The sequence below is a fragment of the Orbicella franksi genome, chromosome 11 (genome assembly GCF_964199315.1).
Source record: "Orbicella franksi chromosome 11, jaOrbFran1.1, whole genome shotgun sequence".
Taxonomy (NCBI): Eukaryota; Metazoa; Cnidaria; class Anthozoa; order Scleractinia; family Merulinidae; genus Orbicella; species Orbicella franksi.
In genome coordinates, this window is record NC_138155.1 from 2,633,809 (window position 1) to 2,655,385 (window position 21,577).

Here is a 21,577-nt window from a genome sequence, read left to right on the forward strand (position 1 = left end):
ACAAGGGATGAATCTCATTTGCGTTTTAAAAGCTCCCCGCATTAGCCTCGGTTGCAAGCTAGTTCCAGTCCAATACCGAGAGTACGAATATGGTCAATTGAAACCTTCTTTCATGTCTCCAAGAGAGTGTCCAATTTTTGAACTTTATCTTCTCCTCTACAACTCACTTGCAGCGTTGTTAGCGTTACAACGTCAACCTCACGATGAGGAACCTCGTGCTTGTGGTTTAGATCTGTGTTGTCGGATTCTTCCATGAACCTGACTTGACCTTGCAGCAATTTTTCGTTTCCTTCTTCAACTCCCTCCATGATTCTCTGTCCGGCATAAGCGATGAGGCCAAAAAAGAGAACTCCGAACACTATGATACCCACGGACAGTCCAATCAATACTTTGGTGAGAGGAACTATTGCGTACGCGCTGATAAGGGCCACGGTGTCCGAAATGTAAACAAAACTCGCCAGAATTTGGCGATGAAAATGGCTACCGATGACAGATCCAAGTGGAGCACCCAGCACAACAATGGGGACGCAAACTGCAAGGTAGTAATAAGCCTCAGCGCTGATTGCCTGTTGCATGACTTGACGCCAGTAAAAACCAACAACGGTGTTTCCTGCCATTAAGACGACAGAGGTGGGCGTGGCAGTCTTCTCTGTGATGCGGAAGAGAAGAGTGAGGATACTGAAGCTGCAGATGTCCACGCCACTTCCGGCGATAGCAGAGAAGATTCCGCCTATGAACCCGGTCAGTAAAAGGACGATCATCTTCCAGAGCTTGAAGTCTGGGATGACTTTGAATGTTTTACGCTTGTGGTAACGGTTTAACAGGAAAAGGGCAAAGGCGAAGGAAAACCACACACAGACAAATCCAATTTTCTTCTGGGGTGGTGTGAGGTAAGGATCAATAAACTCCAAACCGATCACCATTCCAACGATTCCCCCAAGCGTACAGAATATTATGGAATGCCATTCAAGCTGCACGCGCATCCAGAAGACGGTGAAAGCCGCTGCCGTCATACCGCAGGACTGAATCATCAGTGAGAAGTCACGTGCTATTGCTGGTGCTATGCCAAAAGCGAGGGTCATGATGGGAAATGCTACTGTGCTTCCACCTTCACTGGTCATTCCTAGAAAGAGAGAGGTCATTTATTTACTTCAAACATCATATCGGTTTCATTTAAGAACGACAGGTAAAGATTAAGTCTGCATACGAGCCAAGTGACCCATCAGGCCGGAGCTTATCGCGGTTTCTGTAGCGTGGAGCTACTAAAAGTATATCTACTCTCCCCCTGGATGGGATGTTAGTCCATCGCAGGGTTACCCCCAGCATTAAATTCGCCGGTACCTATTTATACACCTGGGTGGAGAGAGGCACTGTGAGAGTAAAGTGTCTTGACCAAGAACACAACTCAGTATCCCCGGCAAAGGCTCAAACCCGGAACGCTCGAATGGTAACGGGAATATCAATTCCTTGGAGAGAAATCGCTGACAAACTCATCGGCTTCATGCAAAAATAATTTACTAATGTCTCTTGCGTTCTAACTTGGTGCGTGCGTGCGTGCGTGCGTGTGCGTTTTTGGGTGCATGCGTGTTGTCACCTGAGTTTGATAACTTTATTTAACCAAGGTAGCCATTAGTATGAGATGCTTCTCCCGGCAGAGATTTTACACTCTCATAGCCCACGGAAATGACGTCATAAACTATCTAAAACATTACAGGGAAGGCACTCGTTTTACCTGTTGGTTTTCTTTAGTTTTGAACATTATGTAATACCATTTTTATGATCCATATATCGTTAAGACCAGGAAATTATATAATGTTTTACGATCGTAAAATTATTCCCCTTTTACCTGCAATCATGGAACCAAAGATCATTGTTATGGACATGAAAAATCTGTCAGGAAACAGTCTCCAAAAGTTGTACTTGACTGCGCAGCTCCACCAAATCACTTGGAAGAACGTAAAAGGAATGGCCACGCCCACCAGACGTCGGTGTTTCACGATTAGCTTTTCGTACCATGGAGCATCGGCGCAAAGCGCTTCAAGGGCCTGGCTTTGAGTGGCTGTCAAAGCTTGTCCTTAAAAGTTAAAGCATAATTATGCCAATTTAATTCCAATTCATTTGCTAAAACCGAAAACAAGAGTTGGGTTGGCTGAGTGTAAGGAATGCAAAGACTCGTAAATTTACCTTCTAGTAAGTATTTCTTAATCCACTCCATCGAAGTTTTGCTTTTTTTAGCGCTTGCTTTCATCTCAGGATAGATCTGGAAAAATAGAAACAACGTAAAAACACACAAAATAATTTGTTAACATTTCGAGTCACGCAATCTACAGAAGGACAAAAACATTTGATAAGAAAGTTAAGAGTGCTGTTTATTAAAATTCCATGCCCTACTCTAAGAGACTGAATCAACAAAGAAGTAGATGTTATGACTTCAGAGCGGTTTTCAATTGCTTGTCGTAAAACCAAAGTAATCACTCTAGCCAATCCCAAAGGACATAGACAAAACAGTGAACCAATCAAACTTGGAGGTAATTACATATAACTGACGCGAAGCGCGGGAAAACGCGTGCGAGCGAGTCACAATTAGTTTTGTTTTACTTCTGATTGGATGAAAAAGTGGCACGACATCTTTAAACCAATCATGTAGCGCAGAAAGTGAAAAACCGATTAATTTTCAACAATCAAATGAAAACCGCTCTAAATAATGTAAATAACTCACTTTTTCCTGGAGTGTTTGGTTTTCAATGGCAACAGAGCTTTGTGTAGCTTGACCAGGTGTTGGAGAATGCTGTGAGGGTCCTTGGGCGTATTTTCCGATTCGTGAGTTTTCTACCCTCACCGTGTTGTCTTTAGGTTTCATCTCTTTGCTTCTCTATCGACGCTGTAGAAGTTACCTGAAAATTTCACCATCATTCATTTGTTTTCTAATTTACCATTAGTGTAGAAATCCACCGAAAAATGTAAAAAGCCTTTTGAGTTTATCAAGTTTGCCAATTTTGATAAATTGATATCTAAACGTAATCTTTTATGTACGTACGCTTTTGTGGAAATAGAGGCTCCCTTACGGGTTTTCGAAATACGGGATATTTAGGTAAATATTTAGCGGGGTACAGAATATTTAGGGTAAAAAGGGACATTTCGACCAGATAAAACGGGATACCGAGTAGAGAAATTCGTTAACCTTTGCAACCGGAATTAACGGTTACGGGGTATTTAGGCCGAAAGTTAACGGGATGCGGGACACTCAGACCGCCCCCTCACCCTAATGAGGCCTCGATACAGAATGCTGTTTCGAAAGTTCCTTCATCCAGTACACAAATCCTTAAAACATTTCATCTCACATTTAAACATCAATGGGTCAAAAATTGGTGTTTTTACAAATGCAGGCAAAATTGGGCATGAACGTTTTTATATATGGCATAGTCGTTAACTCTCTCCAAAATAAGAAACCTCGTAAAAGCCGGGCTATCTCGGTTTACGCATTATTCTCTTGTGGACAGCATAGACTGGTACATGAGTAGCCAGTGAAGTCATGTCAAGACATTGACGCATGCTCAATATCAGTCTGGTACCCAGGCGTCCCGCTTAAATTTATATTTCAGCACAGGTGGACAGGCCTAAGTCGAATGAAAGGCAAACTTGCGAACCGTTGGTAGGATTAAGCTAATTTGCGTTGGCAATTCAATGGACCAAAACCAAAGCTTACAAAGAATTAAAACAATCAAACACAGCAGTGTATCCGTTAAATCCAAGAAAGACAAGAGCGTGATGAACTAAATGCGCTGAAATCATCATGAAATACATGAAATATTTCGCTGCCAGACAAATAAAATAGGACGTTCAGAAGGACGGCTTGTAAAATCAAAACGAAAACTGAAACTGTAAATCGATTCCTCAAAAGACAATGCAACGAACTACAATTCAAGTACATGGTAAGGTGTTCCTTTAAAAGGATAGATATACAGTTTTGCTTTCAAGTTACATTCGATTATGAAGGCATAAAGGACCCATAAAACTACGAAATGACACGATTTATATATTTTTTTTTGGCGCAGAATTAGCAATACAGGATCACACATCAGTAAAGATCAAGAAAGAACCGAAACCTCCCTTTCAAATAGAAAAGCACCAAATGCAAATTTATGATTATTGTTAAAACAAAGTTACTGAAAACTGACATTATATAGGACGAAGCTTTTTAAATATCTCGGTTAATGCTAACCGAAAGTGAACTAAATTACTATGATGTCCTAAGCTGGTATTTGTGTTATGGTGAAATTTGATCATGAAATTAAATGAATGAGTGTTGTTAAATCTGAGGAAGGTAACCTTGCTCACCTTTGCTATTGCCCCTTTAAACTTATCTCATTTCATTGATAATGTAACAGTTTATAGGCTATTATAATATTGTCGTTTTCAAGTCAGCGCAAGTAAAAACCATTGTACCCTTTTGTGCGTGGAATCCGGCCTGCTTCTCTCAATAATTACTTTAGTAATAAAGTTGCCAGTTCTGTCTAGCATTACTAGACCACTTGCTAGACACATCCTGTAATTTGTGTTTGTAATAGCAAATGGCCGTAATAGCTCTAGCGACTATAGCCTTTTGTCAATTGTTTGTAATAAAAATGCAAGTGTTGCCTGCATTGCAAACGCACGGCCTTAGGTCTTCAGGTTTGTCCCTCAAAATTCAAAATGGCTTACTACCAGCGTTAAATGAAAACAAAGTAATCATCGTCTCCTCTTTAATTTTGTCTGACTGCTTTTTTTTTTCTTTGCAATGTTTCAAGCTCACGACAGGTAACTTTGGTGTACTTAGAAATTGTTCAGTTGTCACGGTTATCTTTACTCGCTGTATTACTGCGCCTTTCGAAAACATGCGGACTCTAAAATTCAAAGCTCAACCGACAAATGCGTTTTTCGCTACCGTCAATCAAATGTTCGGCGGCTCCTCCCGGCTTCCGACTATTGCCGAGCGCGCGGTAATCAAATCAAATCGTTGGGCACAGTTCAGACAACATAATCAGGAGCCGCCGAACATTTGATTGACGGTAACGAAAAACGCATTTGTCGGTTGAGCTTTGAATTTTAGAGTCCGCATGTTATTGAAAGGCGCAGTAATCGCTGTAAATTACTTTTGCGCATGTGAAGAAAAGAGAAAGTAAACAAAGTCCGCGTGAGATTAGAAAGTATATTTTCTCAACAAAACTTACTTTCTAAGGTAACAAATATAACTTCTGCTGTTACATGTGCAAAGTCCAAGAGATCGACTAGTAGAGGATCTTGAAGTCCAGATTAACTTACAGAAAATTGAAATTAGTCCATGGGCCAGACCCTCTCAGATGTACCACTTAGAGGGACTAGCTGAGAGTGTGACAAATTTGAAGCTAAGTTGGGGGTGATTACAAGATGTTATGATAGCAACCCCTAAAGAGTAGCTTTCTTGTATATTTTATTAGCTGAAATATCACCAAAATTCGCTTCTGCATGAAAACGAGGCTTGTTTTCAAAAGTCATATTAAAAATATTAAGCTGGGTCAAAAATAGTCTTCACACATATAAATACAACAAGAAAGAACACAAATCATTTTTTAAGAACCAAATTTCAATTTACCTCTTTAAAAGCGATGATATAGTAAGTTATGGATTACTTCAAATGTTGCAATGCATTATGGGGAAATTCAAGATGGCGACCTTCATGGCAGGTAAGTACGTTTGACTTATTCACTGATTTCGATAATCTTTAAGTAGAGACCTGATTAGAATCAACAATATATACAAAATATTAGCTGTATAACTAAATAATAAGCCTTTTTATGACGATATAGTGATATTTTGAACCTCAAATAATATAAAAACTTACAGTCCTCCGAGATCTACATGGACTCAACAGCCCAGCACTGTGTTGCCTTAATCATTAATTTTCATCCTTTGTAAGCCGGTATGTGTTTAAAACTCAATAAAAGCTATAACAAGTAGCTACATAACTAAACAATCAGCATTTTGATGATTGTCTTGTGATAATTTGAACCACAAATTACGTAAAATATTACTGTCGCTCAGTCTTTGTATATATCACCACAGTTTGATGCACCGTGTTAATGAATTCTGAATCCAACTACATTTCAAACATTTTAAAGCGTGTAACGATTTTTTCTAGAAAAAAATAATAATATTAAATTGACTGTCCTTACTTTACCTCTTTTTGAACATTTAAGGAGCAAAACAAAGAACTCTAGAAATTAGCAATGCAGAAGATAACAAGCGACAACGAAAACGAAACGAGTGCTTAATTCACTGAAGTGACGAAAATGGAGAGTTGTCTTCTTTAAAAGACCTTGAGTCATGAAAATCACTACTGAATGCTGCGGTTATTCGTAACCATGAAGAGGTTCTCGATATCGCGAAAACGTTAAAGGAAGGAGAGGTGTCCCAGATCTCCTATCATCGAAAATGTCGCAGTATCTTTACGATGAAAAGGGATTTACAAAAGTTGTCTCACTCTGGTATCAAATTTGAAGAACAAGGTGGCACAAGTAGCCGCAGATCTTCAGTCCGACAAACCGTGACCACACAAAGTAGAGTCTATGAGCGAATTTGTGTATTTTGCGAGAAGACCAAATACCTCAGGGGAACCAAAACTAGAGAGGCACTGGTCCAATGTATCGACTTGTGTGCTGATGACACGATCAGGAGAGCAGCTGTGGGTAAAAACGATCCACGAATACTGGCTATTGTCACTAGAGAGCTTGTCGCGGCAGAAGCGTGCTATCACAAGTCTTGTTATCGTGACTACACCCGAAACATTCAGGAAGCTGTTAGCAGTGATACAAAAGAGGAAGATATGTGTTTTCAATATACTAATGCAGAATCACAAGCCTATGAAATGCTGTTTACCTACATCAAAACAGATTTGCTACAAAACCCAAGGGTTTTTAGAATGGCTGAGCTGTATACCTTATTTACATCCTTTTTTAAATCTCAAGGAGACATGGATATCGAAGAATCTACGAGAACCCATTTCAGAAGGAAACTTGAAGGGGAGTTTAGAGGCACACTGGATTTTGAAGATCTTTCTGGCAACAACCGAGTTTTTGTTATTCCGCATGGTCTTTCTCGACTGGATTTAGCCAAACTTGTTATGGAGAAGTCTGAAACCACTAGTCCTTTAAATAGTACCAAGGAAATATCGAAGACCGCCCTCCATCTCAGAAAAGCTATCCAGGAACAAGAAATAAAGGCATCAGGCCACCCCAACCTTCTAGATGACCTCAAAGAGTTTTTGTTCACTATGCTAACTGGAAGCACTGGATTTCCGGGTTTGCAATCTTGTTCTCAAAAAGTTCAACGCCTCATAACCTCGCTTGGACAGGACTTGGTATTTGGTGTGAGTGGTGGACGACAGAAGCCCCCGAAGCACGTCCTGCTTCCTTACGCTCTAAAATCTCTTAATAATAACGTTGAACTAATTCAAATTTTAAATCGCTGTAGCCACGGGATTGTGTACTCCCAACTTGAAGAGATTAATACTGCACCTTGCCTTAAAAAGTTGGCAGCAACTTCATGCAACGAAGTTCCCCTCCCCCACAACATCCGTCCATTCATCAGTACCACTCTAGCCTGGGATAATATCGATCGTCTCGAGGAGACCTTGTCTGGTGAAGGCACTTCCCACCGAATCAATGGAATTGCAGTTCAAGCTAATCATTTTGGTCCCCAACCTCCATCAGCTTCAGAACCAATCATTGTGAAATCGAAGAGGAGAAGTATCTAGTCTGTGGATGATGAAACTGTACCTATCTATAATGCCGGCGAGCGCTGTGGGCCCCATACTAGAGGATATGTGGAGGTCAAGTTAAATCAAATCATGGAATGTGCATGGAGAAAGAACTTGCTATGGGTTTTAGTACGCATTAATGCAAGTCAGAAGCAATCTGTTCCTGGCTGGACTGGTTTCAATATTTTGGTGCGTAATAACCAAGAAGTTGCCAAGGATAACGTGGGCTATCTTCCAACAATCAATGCCCCAGCGACGAACATGTCAGCTGTGTACCAAGTCCTCATCAATTCCCTACAGATTAAGGAAACTTTAAGCCTCCAAAGCATAGTTGTTGTGTTTGATCAGGCACTGTATGCTAAAGCTACTGAGATAAAGTGGAAACACAGGGCACATTTTAATGACCTTGTGTTGAGAATGGGTGTGTTCCATACCATTTGCACTTTCTTGTCAGTGATCGGAAAACCTTTCCAAGAAGCTGGTTTACGAGACGTAATAGTCGAGTCTGGAGTAATTGCTGAAGGATCTGTGGTTGGTGTTCTAGAAGGCCGTACATATAATCGCGCCGTACGATTTTACAAGCTCATGTATGAAGCTCTTAACAGGCTAGCATGGATGGGATTTAACTCTTGGATTGAGGAACATCATAAAGAGAAGAAGCCTTTTGTTGATGCGTTTTTAAAAAGGACTGAAAGCGCTCTGTGATAACACATGTGAACAAGAATTCAAAGACACAGTGGAGAGTCCCTCATTTGAAGAAGTATCGCAACTGTTCTGCTTGTACACGAGCTATCTCCAACATGATAATGGGAAGCTATCGAAGTTCTGGATGTCTTATGTTGACATAAGGTGGAAATATTACTTAGTCTGTTAAGAGGATCTCGGGAGGGAGATTGGGATCTTCACCTTTCATATATCAGTGAAATTGTCCCGTGGTGTTTCGCATATGATAACCTTAACTACGCCATGTACCTTTCAGCATATCTGCATGAAATGTCACATCTACCAGCAGAGCATCCGGACACCCTGGAATACTTGCGATCCGGAGGATTTTCTGTTCAGATTGGCGAAAACAACCCTTTTGGGAGAATACCTGTTGATCAGACGTGCGAGGAGACTGTCAACAAAGACACTCAAACGTCAGGAGGAACTAAAGGTTTCAGTCTAAGGCCTAATGCAGAAAGCAAATTCTACCTGGTCGCTGAATACCGGAGCACCTTCCTGAGGCAACTCAAAGATATATTGCACATCAGTAGTTCTTGTTCCCAACACAAAGATCTACAACCAACAAGAATACAAAGAGATCAAGCTGATGTTCAATTCATAGTGTCAATTCTTCAAAACACTTGGCTCAACACATTCATCCCTGACCTTCAAGACCTCGTCTGTCTTTCCACAGGAAGAGTTGCCACTCCTGATGTAGAGCACGACTTGCTACAAGCTAAAGATAAAGGAGAGGAAGCCTACAAAGCATTCCGAGAGCAACGACTTCAGTCTAATCCACCCAAAGTCAAGTTTCATGATTCAATCACGAAAGCTAAGGTGAAGACTTTTACTCACTTGCACAAGAAGGTATCAGTCAAAGCTGGTAAGAACCAAGAAGTGATCATCAAGGCCGACAGAAGACTGTTTGCTCAAATGATTGTCATCGCAGAGAGCAGAGACTTACAGATGAGAGAAGTGTTATCCCACCCTCTCGGACCACTCCCTTGGTCATTAGCTACTGCAGATGGCTTGATGCGTAAGACGAACAAAGTGTCCTTGGCTAAAGAACTGCATAAAAATGTCGAAGCAGCAGATGCCATTCCCCAACCCTCAGCATGTGTAATAGATGGGATGGCTCTTGTCCAGTGTTTGAAAGGTGATAAGAAGACATTTGCGGCAGTTGCTGAAACTCTTCTTTGCAGAGTTCTAAACGAAGGTGGAACAAGTGACAGGATTGATGTCGTCTTCGATGATTACAGAGAGGAATCCATAAAGTACGCCGAAAGAGAGAACAGGGGTGACGGTTTAGGAAGCGAATACCGTAATATTCAAGCCGAACACAAGGTTGAACAGTGGAGAAGACTCCTGTGTAGCTCAAAGAACAAACAAGCTTTCACAGTGTTTGTAACCAGCGAGTGGAAGAAAGAAAAGTACACATAGAAGCTATCAGGAAAGACTCTGGTTGTCACGTGTGGCGAAACATGTTATCAATTATTGTCTGGAATAATACAACCTATCAGTGAGCTCGAATCAACCCAAGAGGAGGCTGACACCCGAATCCTCTTACATGCAGCCCATGCAGCTAAATCGAGGTTTACTTCAGTCGTCATAGTATCAGAAGACACTGATGTGTTGGTACTTCTTTTGGCCTTCAAGAGCTTTATTCCTTCTTCAGTATTCATTAAAAGTGGTTCACAGACCAGAGTCAAGTACATCGATATCTCAAGAGTAGTTGAGAGGGTTGGAGTAAGTGTATGCAGATCACTGCCGGGCTTTCATGCATTCACAGGGTGCGACACTGTTAGTGCTTTTGCCGGACGGGGAAAGGTTGAAGATTATCGAATTGTAAAGCAAAATGCTGAATCTCAAGAGATGTTCCAGCATTTCGGTATGTTCTGGAATATGTCTGATCACCTGTATCATAGTCTTCAGAAATTTACATGTGCCATGTACTGCAGCAACCCTGGGTAAAGCGACATCAATGAGTTACGATATCGACTGTTCTGTTTGAAGAGAGGAGACGTTGATTCCAACCAGCTGCCACCCTGCAATGATACGCTGCACAAACACTCGCTACGAGCAAACTACCAGGCTGCTGTCTGGAGACGAAGTTTACAAAGATGCCCAGCAGTCCCATCACCAGTGGGATTTGGCTGGTGTAGTGCGGAAGACAAGCTAGTCGTAGACTGGATGGGTGGTCAGCCAGCTCCGCAAGCTGTTCTAGAACTACTATCTTGCCAGTGCAGTAGGTCCTGCAAACTTCCATCGTGCTCCTGTATTGTCAATGGGCTGAAATGTACTGATATGTGCCGGCTTCAAGATTGCACAAACAGGCCAGATGACGACGACGATGTTTTATCCGTTGACGACAATGACGATGAAGAAAGCGAAAGGTAAGAACCTCATAACCATAGGAAAAATATGAAATAACTTTCCTTATACATACTCTTACATTCGTAAGGTTTAGTTTCGAACGATGTACTCTTTTTAATGTATCGAGTAACTGTTTGTGGTTGTCATGGCAACCGCTAAATGCTTTAAAATAACTTAGCTGTTATTTTTGTCTGAAATTAAACACGAGTCTTTGTTTACATTGAAGTGAAAATGATGCTTGACTGACGCGAAAAGGACAGGTCTCCAATGTGTTTGGTATTGGTATGGCTTCAGAATGGATGATATCAGGACAAAGAAGACTCGTTAAGGGAGCTCTTTAAAACTCATTAGCTGAATAGTTAATCCAAGCCAGTGCTAGAGTGATCTACACATGATTGAACTTTTTGACAACGTATATTGCAGCTGTTATTTTTTAAAATTAGGAAGTGAAAAGCCTTATTTTCAGTGACTTTTATTTCAGTTGTGGACTCATTGACCATTTCCGCCTCCATGGCAACGAGACAACCTTAAAAAAATTTCATTCTTTTGCAATTGAATCAATGTCTTATTCTGCTAGGCCTAAAATGTATAAAATGTTGTTTGAAGAGAATTGTACAATGGACATCGCTCAGAGTCTGAAGCTGTTAACCGAATCCATGGTCATTAGGCAGTTTAGATGACGTCATTTTATCACATGTCTAGAGCAAGAAAGGTACTGATAGAAGCTTGCTATCATACCTTAAAATAGACTTCAGTTATTGCAGATTGAGAAAATACGTGATAGCACTGGTCCCTCCACATGGTACAAAAAAACCACTTTTGGGGGTCTTGGCCCATGGACTAAATTACTAATACAAAAGTCTTCCTGACAAAGCCGTTGTTTCGCCAGTATTACATAACTATGACAGTTTATAATTTTTAATTTTGCAAAGTGTTCGCTTCTTAGCAATTAAAGTTTTAGCTTCGTAGCGAATACATTATGGGTCAAAAGAGAAAGGTATAATTGCAATGCAATTTATTAAGAATAACATCGGTTTATTTTCGCGAGTAAAACGTACCCGTTATTACAGCTAGCCTCATATTTGTCATCTATAATTTTGCAAAGTTTTCGCTTTGTACCAGTTTAAGTGTTTGCCTCGTGGTGAATACATTATGGATCAAACGAGAAAGGTATAATTGCATTTCAATTTACGACGAGAAGTTTCTTTTGTCATAATATCCACTTGTGTGCATTCGTTAGTTGTGTGTCAGCGTCACAAGAAGTGTCTTAATTACACAAGTCATCCGCGAAACCTACCGTGATTTTGTTTCTAGCAGTTTGTCTTTTAAAAACTCGACAGAAATTGTATGCAACCATACCCACAATCCATTTTGCTCAATAACAAACTGAGCTTTCTAGATTGCATAATAACATCTCTCGAGCGAGTGATATTAGTGAAGATCATTCACATAGAAATAATACCTTTACCTTGAATTTCTCGCTCTCTTGATTTCAATGCAACCCTGCGCCGATCAGCTGTGTTTAGCTTTTGTACTGATCTCGAAATGGAATCAGACTTTGTTCCATCTTAACATGCCAAAATTAGAACTGTCTACCTAATGTCATCCGAAACTCATTTCTAACTTTCACATTTAGAAACATTCCTGTTAGAGTGACGAAGAGTTGAGCTATTTCTCTAAATACTTCAACATTTCGAGCTTCAAACAAAGGCGAATATATCTAAACAGCCTGAACGGTTTTTGGTCGCTAGATACTGACTTGTCTGATGAAGAATTTAATTTGGATTTTACTAACCTGCTAGCAAAGTGTTTAACGCCAGTGACCCAATTCCGTCGCTGTTCGTTGCAGGATTGAAAGAAGCCGGATATTCTGGCAAGAATTAATTGGAATGCAATATTGAGTTTTAAATGCCAATATATCAACCATTAGCTTAAACTTGTAAATGTTTCCTTACTTAATATATTGTGTACGTTTCAGTCTGCAGTTTTTCTTTCAAGTGATTAGCATCTCATTTGTCATTCTAACATAATGTCAAAAAGACAAGCCAGGAGAATGGAAAAATCACTAAGGGAATATATTGTATTAATGAGCCTATTGTTTACATTCTCGTAATTTGCGTTAGAAGAAATTCACTAATAAGTAATGGGAGTAATTATTTCGAGCGTGAACTTGAGTCTAAATGGGGTAATTATAAATTACTGCTAATGACCTTGACTGGGTTCTAAAACATGTATCGAGATTTTGTTTATAGAAACCCTCCAGTTATTGCATTAATGAACAAGACAGAAGCACTAGCCAGTGTTTTGACAAAACCACCACCACCAACGGCACCAACATTTTAACGTACACCAGACTTAAAATGACGAACTTTGTCAAGAAAACATTGTATAATCTTATATTTCGTCGAAACCTTTTGTTTTTGTTTGGCTGGATCACGTTTTTCACTCAATATTATGATCATTTAAAAATGTCCTGTATCTATCTGTCGCTTGTGTGGAGAGCTATGTTTGTAGTGTTGCATCTGGCGATGCTGTGAGGCTAGCTGCAATATTACAAACAGCCATACAAGACATTTTTGATAGTGCATAGAGGATAATAGAAGAAGAAGGGATATTCCACATACCTTCAAGCAATTTCAATTTCAGAAGGAAAAGGAAACAAACAGCAGTTACAAACATTGCAAATAGACAACGCATGGTCTAAGAAACTTAACTGTATTAACTTGACGTTTCGTATGTTACAACACACATCTTCAGAAATGACGATTATAACTAAAACAAAATATTATAAATTTGAAAATTAAGCGAGGCACTGGTGACAAGTAAAAAGTAATAGCAAAATGATACTTGCGGTAGAAATTAATAAAGAAACAGCTTCTCACAGCCAACGATCAATAGCGTTTCTTTAATTTTACAATGCAGGTTGGACTTTCCAATAGCGAGGATTTCAAAACAGTCCCATATGATGTTGTGACCGGTAGAGCTTTAAATCCTCGGTCTTTCTCTCATACAATCGTCGTTTGGTTTTACCGACGTAGAAGAAATCACAGTCCCAACAACTAGCTTTGTATATTATTTTTAGATCTTTGAGAGTGGCTGAACTTATAATGACGTTTTTGACGATTTCTCGAAGATTTCCGACCACTTTTCGAAGATTTCCGATGATTCTCCAAGAATTGTCCGAAGGCTACACGACCGTTTCCGAACATTTTCCGAAAGATTGCCCAAAAATTTCGAGGAAGATCCGTAGATACATGATATCAGTGAAGTCATCGATATCTTCACTAGTAAGGATTTGGAAAATACACCATTCGAGTCCCGGATGTGATTTCCCATGAATTTTAATTTACGAGTGGTGTATTTTTCAGTGAAACACTCGTGTCTATATATTTAACAATGATTATCACATTTTTGTCTTCATATCTTTACACAGTAAAAGTTACAGTATCTTTCGTGAAGATATCGATAATATCTCGTTTGCTTACGAGTTTGAAATACATTCATGTAAGTTAACTGTGCCAAAAGTTGTCCACCAGTTAAGTCGGGTCTTTCCCAGAAGTCTTCGATAAGTTTCGGAAATCGTCCTAAAAATTCGGAAACGTTCGGAAATTTTTTTGTTTGCCTGTGTTGGTTATCATTGTGCGTGTGTGAGAAAAAAAAAATTTAAGTTCACATCTCACAAACAGAGAATTTTGCAAAGGCCAATTCGCTGCCTGCATTTTCAATTCATGATCATTGAATTAATTTTCATCTTTGTCCCTGTTGGTGCCTGTTAGTTAACATAAAGGAACGTTCTGGAAACACAGGAACTCTGCAAATAAGATCAGTTTCGCAAAACCATTTGTCGTTGACTGTTAAAGAAAACTATGGAGATGATACATATCCCAGCTCCCAGTTTTTTTTTACAAGTGAATTTGACAACGTGCCAAATGTCGCGAAACATCCAGCATGGTCAGTTATTAACCTATTGGGGATCAGCTGTACGTAATGTCAGCTAAATTCATGACATGAATCACACAGAGGGAGACCTACCTCATAAGATAATTGAAAGGTAAAGTTTAGGTTCTGTTGCAAATCCCGTAGAGAGATTAGAGACGTACAATTAAATGGCTCGTTGGTGCGGCATTTCTAGGATATAGAAACTAATTAGATGCTAGTTCATAGCAGGTTGTTCAATATTTTGTTGCGCACCCAAACGCTCGCCCTTAATCTGTACTAAACCTATACTAAAAGATAGCGCTGAAAGAAAAATGTTGCTAGCACTGATTCTGCCTAGCGAGAAAAGGTTGTGAAGATATTTTCTTTAAACGATCAATTATTAACACGAACGAATGTCGTGTATTATATCAACTCTGTTCATTACGTTAGTGGCAAAGCAGAAAATTGAACTCATAAAATATTAAACCTTTAGACCTTTTTAGTTGACATTCACCGACTAAGTTATAGACTTCTATTTTAATCCGCAGTTCTTGGCTTGCTGTCTGTAAGAACCTAAATTAATATTACTTGTAACATAAGCAACTAATTTTTTTTGATTCCAACCAAACTACAACTCATATTCAGTTTGAAAATAAACACAGCGGGGTACTCTGTTGGTGTAATTTTTGTTACCTAGCCTCCAAACAGTGCTACAAATGGTATGCAACATGAACGCCAGGCAGGTAATGTCGTGAAATTCACTTCAATTTTCTTTTACTTTTTCAGAAACTCAGAGTATATTCTTTCTTGATTGCAGTTAAAATTATTTGCAGCATGTCTGTGTTTTGCTTCCAATGTTGTAAGCGTCAAAGGTAACTACACTTGATTCCTTTTCGATTTATTGTTGGATGAGAAAACTATTTAAAAATCCTGTAATCAAGTAGTCTAAAGGGATTCTGTGATTCAGTAAGACGTTAGTTAAAAATCCAGAAGAGAAAATGATATAGCGAGACCGGCAATTGGGTTAACATTCACTTATGAGAGTCTGGATCACTATAGATCATCCACTGAAGATATTGTTATTGCCACGGTCTCTCTTGCTTCGAAAAGCTCTAGTTACACCTTGCATTGGGTGAAATAAGACATACTAAGTCGTATGATTTTAATTGCAACACTGCACGTATTATTATTTCAAATAGCCAAGTTCGTGAAGAAAAATAGAAAAAAGTAGATAAGAGAAAGAAAGAAGGAGAGAAACAACCGCAAATAATACCTTAAGATGGAACCTGGAGAAAACAGGTCAAAAGACTGTAAAAATGGAAGAACTTGTTTGATACACAATCATTCCCTATCGATTTCGAAAACATATCATAAACATAGTATTACTCTTTAATATCTGATGTTACTTCAAAACGTGATCAATTCTTACGTTTTTAATCAGACTGTTTTTGTTTACATTTTTGAAACACTATGCTCCGTAACGTTCATAAACGAACGACATAAAAAGATAACAATGATAGGTGGAAATAAAGATTAAAGATGAAGTTCACTGTTACCCAAGAGAAATAAAGAGCTTTCTAGAACAATTTAAACGTGTACACTTGACGAGAGTTCCCAGTTATTGAACATCTAGTGATGAAGATCACGTAATGAGGGGCTTGATATATCCTCTCAATCGAGACCAAACCTTAGGAGAAAAAAAAGAAATAAAATCGTAAAATTATTTAGGTATGCTAATTGAGGTTACTGAGATATCGAAACACCATCACTATCACGATCATGATTTTCTTTGTTTTAACTTGATGAATCATAAATGAGTTTGAGAAGTTTCTTCTCACCACGATGACACAGTCTTGTTTGTACCTGTACTCCCAAAATTGCGTTTTTTCAGGCAATATGGCCATCTTCTATATTTACTGGTTTACTATGCTTACATTGCCCCATGCTGCTTACTATCGCATCATGCTGTTTCATGACTCTTCCAGCTTTGGGAGTCTTACTTAGATGTGCAAGGCTTTAATTTCATTAAGTACACGAATTTAATTTATTTGCTGGGAAGGGTGACTTTAGATCAGACCCTCTAATACTGGACAGGCCACATCGTTGGTCGGTGTTAAATTAAATCATTTATTTCTGAGAGCCCTGTCACTAGAATCATATGTTCTTGGATCGAATTGCACAGGAGTGAACACCGTGGTAGTAAGATGAATTCCGCAGGCTTTTCTATCTCTAATTCGTTCCACCGTTTACAGGCAATCCTTGTGAAATTGACGATTACAAGGATCTGAACAATGGTGACCGCTCTGAGACTTACCAAGACGCAACAGACAAGTGCGACGGCGAAGACCTTAAGGATGAATGGCATTATTGGTACAAAGTGTCCGGAAACGCAGGAAATGCTCTCGCTTCCAAGAACAAACCTTCCCAAGGCAGCTGTGGCACAATGGTCCGTTTGTACCTCAAGGATGACCATCCATTCTTGGGTGACGGCGAGGTGACTCTAAGAGTGTGCGCAGCTGAAGGAAATGCAGCATGTAAATACAACATGAATATACAGGTTATAAACTGCGGTGCCTTTTACTTGTACAAGCTCCATAACTTTGGGCAATGTTCGGGCAATCCATGGCGTTACTGCACCAATGGTGAAGGTGAGCGAGAGAGCAGTTAGGGTAAAGTCTACATACGAGCCAAGTGGCCCATCAGGCTGGAGTTTATCCCGGTTTCTGTAGCATGAAGCGACTAGGAGTATTTCTATGCTCCCCTGGATGGCATGCAAGTTCATTGCAGGGTTACCCCAGCATTAAATTCGCTGTTGCCCATTTATACACCTGGGTGGAGAGAGGCACTATGAGAGTAAAGTGTCTTACCCAAGAACACAACACAATGTCCCCGGCGAGGCCTTAAACCAGGACCGCTCGATCTGAAGGCGAGGGCACTAACCACGAGGCAACCGCGCCTCCACAGGAGAACAGTTACATACACTTATTCATTCTTAAGGTAGTTTTGTTCGAACCTTGTTAAGATTGAAATAAACGATTGATTGACGACTTTACTGTCTTCTGTTGCTTTTCCAGAGAGCGTTACTTGTGAAGGTGTTAACTGCCCGCATGGTGAACAGTGTGCTCTAAAGGGAAATGGCCGTCAATATAGCTGCGTAAATCCCGCGGGAGATCCATGTTCGCCCAATCCTTGTCAAAATGGTGGAACCTGCAGCAGTAACGCTGAAGGGTTTATCTGCAGTTGTGCTCCAGGATACACTGGTGATGACTGTGGAACAAACGGTATAGTACACTTTTTTTGTGTTTCGTTTCTGAGTCGTTAGGAGTGCAATGAAAAGTTCAGAGAGCGATCGACCTAACCTGAGTTAACCTATTTAATCGTGTGAGTATTTTGAAGTCGGAATTGAAAGCTATCCTTCTAAATTTTTTTTTATTGAAACATCTTTAGATCCCTGCTCGCCCAATCCTTGTCAAAACGATGGGATCTGCAGTGGCAACTCTGATGGTTTTACTTGTAGCTGTGCTTCAGGGTACACTGGGGATGACTGTAGCACAAATGGTACAGCTGACTGTTCAATTGTTTGGGTAGAAAGTCGATGGCATTGTAACAGTTGCAACAGTTCGGATTATGATCGATTTAGTTAATCGTAAAAGCATTTGAATTCGGAATTGGAAGATACCGATGACTTTTTTGTTTTAACCGCGTGGGTTAGTACCTGAGACTAGTCTGACGGTGACGTCAAAAAGAACGTTGGTCTATTTTTCTCGAATCTAACAAATAAAAACGAAAGATTCCTCTTGCCAAAATCTAGGAATTAGGCAATCATGCGTAATTCCAATGTTGGGTCAAAAATGTAACATTTACGAAACATGATATTATATCCTTTAGATCCATGCACGCCCAATCCTTGCCAGAATGGTGGAACCTGCAGCAGTAGCTCTGGAGGTTTTACGTGCAGTTGTGCTTCAGGACACACCGGTGATGACTGTAGCACGAACAGCCAGCTAGGTAGGAGACTGAAAATGTATGAGACATGCATTTATCACAGAAAAAAAGTAAAAGCAGCTCGCAGCACAATACGAGAGCAATATAGGTTGAAATTCAGAAGTACAGCTTTTGGCAGGTAAAAGGAGATATTCTGTGGAGGCGGTTCAGAGCCACCTTAAATTTTCAATTGTTTTTATAAACTTATCCAAAAGTTGCATCTTATCGTGCTGTTCAGTATTCGATAATCAAAATTGGAGGTCACAGGGCTCGTTTTTGAGTTATAAAACATGCACTTGAAGCTAAAATTAGAGGTATCTCTAACAGATTGCGTAAGTGCAAGAATAAGAGTGTAATTAAGGACTTACCCTACTCATGAAATTTGAAAATTATTTCAAATTACACTCGCCTCGAGGCTCGTTGAAATTTAAGACGGAATTTTCAAATATCCCCCGTAGTGTAAATCTTTAATCTCCTTTTCAGATATAAATTGCATTATTCTTTCTTCTTAGCACTGAATTTTTCTATCGATTCATGTTTGTTCAATCCATGTAAAAATGATGGTACGTATATGCCAGTAACTACACTCTACAGGTAGTTTCACAATGTTTCATAACGTTTAAGATAATTCGGTATTCTGGTGGCGGTCTTTGGACCTACAGGCTATTTATGACGCCTGTAAATGTAGCTAGTTCGGTTTTTTCTGCCCAAGACCAAATTCCACTGTACATACTCCACGTTCCGGCCAAAATAAAGGAAGAGCGGCGTTTGATAAAACTGTTTTTATTTTCGATCTTCGAATCTTAACGAAGCTGGGCTGTTGGTGAAGGTCACAGGTTTAAGTCCGCTATCCTTGCACTAGGTAGATTTTGTTCTATTAGTTTTTCCAGGTCAACTCCTCAGCCATGTCATATATAGGCAACTTCCTAACCTCCCTTCACTTGAGATTCTACGTTGCGTTGAGATGCAATATTTGTTTCATGATAAGCCAAATGTACGATAACCAATACTGGATGAAATGGTCCTCTATGTGAGTAAACAATAATTATTTTCGTCTTTCATTCGTTACTTCCAGCAAATCCTTGTGCAGATTACTCTTATCAAAATCTGACCGATGGTGATCGCTCGGTGAGCTTCATTGGTCACATGAACAACTGCGATGATGTTGACATAACAAACTGGGACATTTGGTACAGAGTATCTGGAGATGCAGGAAACGCCTTAGCGTCCAAAACATCTCCTCCTCGAGACTCATGTGGTACAGAAACGCGATTGTACCTTGTAGATGATCATCCTGCTTATGGTGACGGTGAGGTGACTCAAAAGGTTTGCGCATCTAAATCGCCGAAAAACGCCTGTAATAATAACATGAATATTAAAGTAATCAACTGTGGTGCATTCTACTTGTACAAGCTCGGCACCTTAAGACAATGCATAGCAGCTACATGGGCTTACTGCACTAACGGCCAGGGTATGTATCATAGATTTCTTTACGTGGTCCGAAACTCTTTCTTTTGCTGAGTGGCAATTATACAAGAGAATATGATCAGGATCGTAATCTCTTGGTAGGTAGAAGTGTGCATTCGAGCCAAATGTCCCATCAGGCCGGAGCTTATCCCGGTTTCCGTAGCCTGAAGCGACTACGAGTATTTCTACTCCCCCCTGGATGGGATGCTAGTTCATCGCAGGGTTACCCCCAGCATTAAGTTCGCCGGTACTCATTTATACACCTATGGTCTATCGACTGGAAAATTTTCCCGTGAGCGTCCTTAAGCGCTCTAACTCAATTAAAACTTAAAGTGTACATGACAGATACGGTGGAATCTTCCGGAGATCGTATATTGGAAATTGAAAAAAAAAATGGATATCGTTGTTTCTTCACCGCGTTTTAGCCATCTGAAAACGTGAAATTTCACTTTTGGTTGGGTCCGAAACCGCGTGGGTTAGTACTAGTCTGACTGTGACGTCAAAAATAACATAGGTCTATTTATTTCTCGAACCAAACAAATAGAAACGAAAAAAAGTGAAGTATACTAGGAATTAGGTGATCATGCGTAATTCCAATGTTGAGTCAATATTGTAACATTTACGAAACCTTTGTAAACCTACATTCTCGATGTATGTTTTAGATCCTTTAGATCCATGCACGCCTAATCCTTGTCAGAATGGTGGAACCTGCAGCAGTAGCTCTGGAGGTGTTACCTGCAGTTGTGCTTCAGGGTACACTGGTGATAACTGTAGCATAACAAGTTCAAGTAAGCTACAAGCACCAGCATCTCAAGAGGAATCTTCACAAAGATCTGTGGAATATTCGTCGCAATTATTTCAACAGCATTCGGTAGTGACAACAACACAGGCGCAGCAGCAGCAGTTTATGGAATTATCAACACAGATACAAAGCGCAACACAACAAACATCAGAATCACAACAAGCTGCCAAAGTATCATCACTAGAACATTTATCCCTGGCAGCTCAGCAGCATTCAACAATGACAACACAAACATACTTGTCCCGACATCAGCAATTAGTGCCACAAATTTCATTACCGTATTTGAAAACATTGCAAACGACGCATCCACAACAACAGCAATCAGTGGGGACGTCTTCACACACTCCAGTGCCACCTCAACCATCTTATCAACCATCTGGCTCATACCCCTTTGCGCCACTAGCGACTCTGCAACCATCACCAACGACATCAAAAGAAGAACTGAAATTCTCTAGTCCATCACAACCACAACAGCAACAAAATCAATCCAATTATCCATATTCACAAGCAACAAAACCTTCTTCAGTGTCACACGTGACGCTTGTGATGAATGG

The 21,577-nt window shown here is 39.9% G+C and overlaps 2 protein-coding genes across 2 annotated transcripts in view; one reads left to right on the top strand and one right to left on the bottom strand.

Annotated features, from left to right (window-relative positions):
• On the bottom strand, positions 1-12,760 carry LOC145503050 (uncharacterized). The gene is made up of 5 exons (XM_081482476.1): positions 12,648-12,760; positions 2,720-2,894; positions 2,185-2,260; positions 1,847-2,074; positions 1-1,123 (listed from the first exon to the last, which is right to left on the bottom strand). The coding sequence occupies exons 2-5, from the start codon at positions 2,858-2,860 to the stop codon at positions 111-113; spliced, it is 1,458 nt and encodes a 485-aa protein (XP_081338602.1). The 5' UTR covers positions 2,861-2,894; positions 12,648-12,760; the 3' UTR covers positions 1-110.
• LOC145503409 (uncharacterized) overlaps positions 10,335-21,577 on the top strand; it is a 22,945-nt gene continuing 11,702 nt past the window's right edge. Inside the window, exons 1-10 of the mRNA XM_081482868.1 lie at positions 10,335-10,367; positions 10,493-10,872; positions 14,286-14,356; positions 17,023-17,418; positions 17,845-18,051; positions 18,218-18,328; positions 18,659-18,778; positions 19,267-19,317; positions 19,830-20,225; positions 20,884-21,003. Of these exons, the coding sequence (XP_081338994.1) occupies positions 10,335-10,367; positions 10,493-10,872; positions 14,286-14,356; positions 17,023-17,418; positions 17,845-18,051; positions 18,218-18,328; positions 18,659-18,778; positions 19,267-19,317; positions 19,830-20,225; positions 20,884-21,003 (1,885 nt within the window). The remainder of the gene's footprint in view (positions 10,368-10,492; positions 10,873-14,285; positions 14,357-17,022; positions 17,419-17,844; positions 18,052-18,217; positions 18,329-18,658; positions 18,779-19,266; positions 19,318-19,829; positions 20,226-20,883; positions 21,004-21,577) is intronic.

Bases quoted from the DNA above. Each gene is read 5' to 3' on its own strand.
- LOC145503050 (XM_081482476.1), bottom strand. From the start codon at position 2,860: ATGAAACCTAAAGACAACACGGTGAGGGTAGAAAACTCACGAATCGGA. The intron at 2,261-2,719 runs GTGAGTTATTTA...CTATTTTTCCAG, and splicing joins ACCAAACACTCCAGGAAAAA to ATCTATCCTGAGATGAAAGC. The intron at 2,075-2,184 runs GTAAATTTACGA...TTAACTTTTAAG, and splicing joins TAAGAAATACTTACTAGAAG to GACAAGCTTTGACAGCCACT.